This window comes from Acomys russatus, unplaced genomic scaffold (assembly GCF_903995435.1).
Source record: "Acomys russatus unplaced genomic scaffold, mAcoRus1.1, whole genome shotgun sequence".
In the NCBI taxonomy this organism is placed as follows: Eukaryota; Metazoa; Chordata; class Mammalia; order Rodentia; family Muridae; genus Acomys; species Acomys russatus.
The window spans coordinates 41,250-47,335 of record NW_026131687.1 but is presented as its reverse complement, the minus strand read 5'-3'; the positions used below and the strand labels follow the sequence as shown (position 1 = coordinate 47,335).

The 6,086-nt window shown below is 44.8% G+C and overlaps 1 protein-coding gene across 1 annotated transcript; it reads left to right on the top strand.

Annotated features, from left to right (window-relative positions):
* Nucleotides 1-618: 618 nt before the first annotated feature.
* On the top strand, nucleotides 619-1,269 carry LOC127186386 (ferritin heavy chain A-like). The gene has a single exon (XM_051142778.1). It carries the CDS (start codon nucleotides 619-621, stop codon nucleotides 1,267-1,269), a length of 651 nt encoding a protein of 216 aa, XP_050998735.1.
* The last annotated feature ends 4,817 nt before the right edge of the window (nucleotides 1,270-6,086 follow it).

The window sequence follows — 6,086 nt, the reverse complement described above, 5'->3', positions numbered from 1 at the left end:
TGAGGCACCAGAGTACGTGAGAAAGTCGTATCCCACTCTCCACTCAACTGTGGAGAATATTCTGACCATTGGCTAGATCTGGGAAGGGGTTTAAAGTTTACCTCCTGTATTGTCCTTGGCTGGTGCCTTAGTTTGAGCGGGACCCCTGGGCCCAAATCTGCCTATCATATTGTTCTACTTGTAGATTTCTAGGACCCTCTGGATCCTTTTATTTTGCTGTTCTCCCATGCGTCTCTCATTTAGAGTCCCAATAGGATGCCTTCCCCTCTGTCCCAGAAGCAGAAAGAATCAAATGGTATATACTCACTTATATCGGCATACTAGCCCAAGGGGCATGTCCCACAAAAGCCTTCACTTACCAGGAAACTATGTAACGTTCATATAGCTTCCTTAATGAAATTGGGTGATTTGCTAAAAATGTTTGTACTTTATTAATAGCATTCCAAAATACTGTTACATTATCACTGCAGAGTCGCGGGGTGTTGCTATAGAAGAACTCAGAACTCAACATTCTAAAGCCTGACTTTTAACCACCCTGACTCTCCATTACAGACTTCCAGTGCTTCTGCTGCTTGTTCAGCCAGGGGCTCAAGCTAGTGGCTCAAGCTATTGCCCACCATGGGTTTTCTGCGGGGATCTCGTCATCGCAAACGCTACCGCTGCCCACTCCGCACCTACAGACCCAGGGCTGCCTACCCGTTGCTGTTTGTGCCACCACCTGTGGTCGCTCCACAGTCTCAAGTGCGACAGAACTACCACCGCGACTGTGAGGTCGCTGTCAACAACCATATCCATTTGCAGCTGGAGACCTCCTACGTCTACCTGTCCATGGCTTTCTACTGTGGTCGTGAAGATGTAGCCCTGGAGAACTTCTCGCGATTCTTCTTGAACAGGTCGCACAAGTGTACTAAACATGCTGAGATGTTCCTGGACCTGCAAAACCAGCGTGGTGGTCGCATCTCTTTCCGCACTATCAGAAAGCCATACCGTGACAATTGGATTGGCAGCCTTCAAGCCATGGAGAGTGCCTTCCAACTGGAGCTGACCCTCAACGAAAGTCTTGTGGATCTGCACCAGTTAGCCTCCAGCAGGAGCGATGCCCATCTACGTGGCTTCCTGAAGAAAAATTTCCTGCAGAAGCAAGTCGAAGTCCTGAAGGAGATGAGCAGCCACCTGACCAGCATGCGCCGCATGAAGCTTCCAGAAGACGGCAGGATTGAGTATCTGTTTGATAAGCTTAGCCTGGCTGATACCAGCAAAGAGAAGTGAGCTGGAACCGTCTTCATGACCCTGAAGTCTTCTTCTCCAGGTTACCAGCCTGGGCAGCCATATTGCCCTTCCATCAAGTTTACTCCCTTTCCCTTTCCCCTTGACCATTGTTTCCAATAAAGTTATTTTGGTTTCAGTCAAACAAATGTGTTCAGACTGGTGATGTTTACTTAGTGTTATTTTAAAGGAGTAAAGGTCTAAAATGTGGAGCTAGGGTTTTCTTCATACACATCCCCGGCTCATCCTCTTACAGCTCAAAACCTCTAAAGGGTGGAGGGGAAAGGTGATCCAAGGGTCCCATGAGGGTATAGGTGGTAAGGTGTGATGGGGTGTGGCCGGAAGCCCTGGTGTCTGTGCACAGTAACAGTGTAAGCACATGCTGCATCTGGATTCAATGTAGAAGAACTGAGACGGGCCATTTATCTCCAAGTTTTTTAGCCTTTTAATTCCAATTTATAACAGAGATTTCAAATCTTTAGCGCTGGGTCATGGCTGCCTCACTGGTTTCTCTGATCTTCAGGCTCTCAGATTCTTGAGCTGAGCAGCAACTGTCTTCCTTACATCTCTAGCCTGAAGTTGACCTTTGCAGCAACTCCCAGACTCTGACCATATAAGGAGAACCAATAAATTCACTTACAATAACCAATCTATCAGTTCTGCCCTAACAGATTCCTAACTGGTTACTCACTTTTAATGCCCCTTCCCCATGTTTCTATATCACCATAGTATTCAAAGCAACCTGAGTCACTCATTACTATTTATTTATTTGATACCACAAATGTGGATATCTCTAGAGACTCCAGGTATTTTAGCCCTTCTAGGGAGGTCACAGAGATTTTGTGGTGTCAAGTCACTTCAAGGGAAGAAATATTTCATTTGGAAAATGACAGAAACAGACTTATTATGAAGGGAATGTTGTGTGTACCCACTGGGATGGCACTGTGGTTATGGGGAACCACATATTCGTAGGCACAGTCCACCAGAAAATGGGCCTAGAGAGCGAGGATAGAAAGCCCAGGGCCGGGCTACTGGCAGCTGACATTTAGAGGAGGGTTCGTCTATTAGAGCACACAGAGAGCTGCTGTTTCTGCTTCGATTATTTCCTTTTAAGGTTACCTATGTCTGCTCCCAAGGCTACCCCAAGACTAGTCTGTTGCTGGCAGGCTTAGGATGACATCTGCGTTTTCCTTTCAATATGGAGGAAGCATTTTTTAGTGCCCTGTCTTAATGCTAGTAGGATCAAGGGCTTTTCTTCCAGTGAACACAAGTTTCCACAAGCAAGTGATACCTCATTAACTTTCCTTTTTTCCTGTTCCCCTTTAAATATTTTCCCTCTCTTCTTCCATTCTTTAACTGACTTCATGGAATTCCTCTCATGTGAACCTTTAAGGTTAGTCACTGCTATGAACAAAATTTCTGAGACCTTTACTTTCTTCTCTGCAACAAGTGGGTTATAAATATGAAGATAAAGTCTCTAAGGCACATGTGTTACTTTCATCTTCTTAAATGTGGACGATTACTTTGAAATTTTGCTGAAATTCCAACACATTTAGCTGTGCTATAATTATCTTTCTCATTACACTTTGACATTTTATTAAAAAATAAGATTATGGCTTTTTTTTTTTGGTGCCCAAGAAATGGACACTAAATTTGTCTCCTCCTCTCAGCCTTACTTTGCTTTCTTACTGTACTTCTTTGCTTTGAGGGCCTCTGAGTTTGCCTCCAATATTTCCGGTTGAAACATGTGTCCAATCACTGATCTCTGCTTCCTTTAAGGCTGGGGTCAGAAGGTAGAGCAGGAGGGCCCCCCATTTCTGAGGACTAGGGAAGTGGGGAGGGGGCATGAGGGAGGAAGGGTGGGACCAGGAAGAGACCAGGGAGGGGGCTATGATAGGGATGTGAAGTGAATACATTTTTAAAAATTAAAAAAAGAAGGAAAGCGTGCACTACATCATCAGCTGATGTGTCAACACGGCTGGAAGGGGGAAATCTGTCAGGGGCGATGGTCTCAGGGTAGGCAATTGACCACTGCTGAGAGAAGGAGAACCATTTTTCCTCAGGGTGAGCCTCCTAACTGATTATTCAATACTAAAAGACCAGTCCCTCCAAAATACATCAAGGAAACACTAACCTGACTTAGCAAGTTGAATTTGTGTGTGCGCATAACAAAGACAATTAAAGTAAAGGAAGCTATGAATTTGAGAGGGAGTGAAGGATCTGGGAGGAGCTGGGAGGAGCTGATGTAAATACAGTACACATATATGAAATTAAAAAAATAAACAGTAAATAAAAAAGGAAGCATATGCTGAACATCTGGTTTCTTAGTGTTTCAGATTTTAACTTTGCAGAGGACTCTTCTCTTTTCCTGCTTTTGTGTGGTGCTCTGACTTCTCACCCCAGACTCCCTGGGTTCAAATCTCAGGTTAGCCGCTTACGTGGGTGATCGAGGTCGGTCTTTAGCTCCTCCTCCTCTGTTTCTTTGCATGTAATGTATGGATAACACATCAGACCTCCCGACCTGGTGAGACTAAATGAATTAAGGTATGTTTAATAGTTAACTTTAATGGTCAGTTTGATTGGATTTGGGACGACATAGGGCTTTAGTAAAGCATACTTCTAGATGAATTCCAGGAAAGATAATGAAAGGTGGGGCAAGCCACCACGAAGGAAGGTGGCCCCATCCCATAGGATGGCGGCATAGACAAAATAAAAGGAGAAAAAGAAGAAAGCCATCTCAGCCAGTCGCGTTTCTCAGTCTTTTGGCTTCCATGATGTGAACTGTTCTACAACAGCACACGTGCTTTACCAAGATGGACAGAACCCTCTGGAACTTTGAGGCAGAATAACTGTCTTGTTTAGATTTTCATCTTGCAGACAGTTAGCAACAGTGACACAAGAGCCAATTCATAAGAATAGTATAGGGAAGGGTTGGGGGGGATGGAAGGTCTGGGAGGGAGCAGGGGCTCCACAGGGGGACCAATAAGGCCTGCAGGTCTGGATGCAAGGGGCCCTGCATAGACTGATGCACAAGGACAGTGCATGCAGAGAACCTAGACCCCCTGTTCAGATGTACCGATGAGCTACCGATTCTCCAAGTGGGGGAGAGGGGGGAACTGCTGCTGAACTTCTGACATGCACTCTGGGACCCACAATTTGATCACTGGCCCTTGGCAAGACAACCTAGCGGGCACACAGAGGGAGGGGGGGCCCGGGGGGGGGGGACGGACACAGGCTATCCTGGTGAGACCTGATAGGCTGTTACCAGACAGTTGGAATAGCAGTCCCCGCCCCTCCACCCTATCAGAGGTCTAGGGGAGGAGGAAAGGAAGAAGAGGGAGGGAGGGGGGGAATGGAAAGATAAGAGAGAGGGGATAACCATCGGGATGTAATTGAATAAATTATAATAAATAAAATATAGATTAAAAAATAAAGAATGTCCTTTCCATGGTGGTTAATTAGGTTCTGTATTGTTCCTCTTTCTTTCTTTCTTTTCTTTTTTTTTTTTTAGAGTTTAAGGGCATCTTGGCCATATAAATCTTTTTTTTTTAATTAATTTATTCTTGTTACATCTCAATGTTTATCCCATCCCTTGTATCCTCCCATTCTTCCCTCCCTCCCATTTTTCCCTTATTCCCCTCCCCTATGACTGTGACTGAGGGGGATTACCTCCCCCTGTATATGCTCACAGGGTATCAAGTCTCTAGTCATCACTATCATTGACTTGTAAGCTCTGTGACACGTAGGCTTTGAGGACTAGAGTGCACATCCACATTTGGCCACTGGGGGTCTCTCTTGCATTTATTTATAACAGTATGCTGCCCTGCCTACTTCCAAAGGAAAAATCCTTAATGCTGTTGGCCCTTATGTCAGATGCCAGATTTGGGAAAGGTAATTACTGTTCTCACAGTCCCAATCAGGAGATTGCAGGCAAATCTCGCTGTGGCAAATTGCCATAGTGATCTCCCCAATTCTGTTTCTTTTTCCCCCTCGGAACTCTTTATACATAATCTCCAACTCAAGCTGACTGAGGTCCCAGCTTCTAGCCTGAGCTTATTCTTACCCTGAAAATGCACAAGAGCAAGTGCCAACTCTGACCTTCATGTCGTGAGATGTTTGGGCTTGCAAGAGACAAGAGATGGTAGTCAGTGGTGGAAGAGAAAGAGCAAACAGAATGGCATGAAGGCTATGATAGTGCTATAACTGAGATATATAAATCTCCTTGAGGTTCAACACGGAACTTCTCAAGCCATTCTGCCTCTTAGAGGAGAGCTTTGTGAAAATCTCACTGCCCTGGTAAATCTCCACCATCACCTTTCTCTGTGGTGAGATGTAAAGAAGTAAGCACGACGTCCTTCCGTGATGGCGGGAAGAAAGAGAAATTCCTCCTGTAGGAGTTGAGAAACATGTACTGTAGAGGACATCGAGTCGTGAAGAGGAGGAAATGGAGTTCCACGGTGAAGAGGAGAGAGAAACCTGCTTGGTATTCTTAGATGCTGCTGAGAAATCAGAAGAGAGACAGGAAGCAAGGCAGTAAGGGTTTGAGTGGTGGTGCAGACCACATCAGAGAACCCAGTATGTTTTGCTGAGGAATGTTGATTTAGCTTAAAAGATAACCCAACAAAAACGCTGGATGGATGCTTTTTCCTTAGAGTGTTTTTCTTTAGGTATATTCTTTATTTTCTTAATTTAAATTGAGACTTTTCTCAGTAAACTTCATGCAAAATCTAAACTTCTAGGAGGAAAAAAATCATGCAAAAATCATCCTACAAGGGCTACAAGGGCTGGAGAGACTACCTCTAGGGTATCTGATGACCTCC

What these genes read in the sequence shown, in the direction of transcription:
- LOC127186386 (XM_051142778.1), top strand. Translation starts at nt 619, where the DNA reads ATGGGTTTTCTGCGGGGATCTCGTCATCGCAAACGCTACCGCTGCCCA.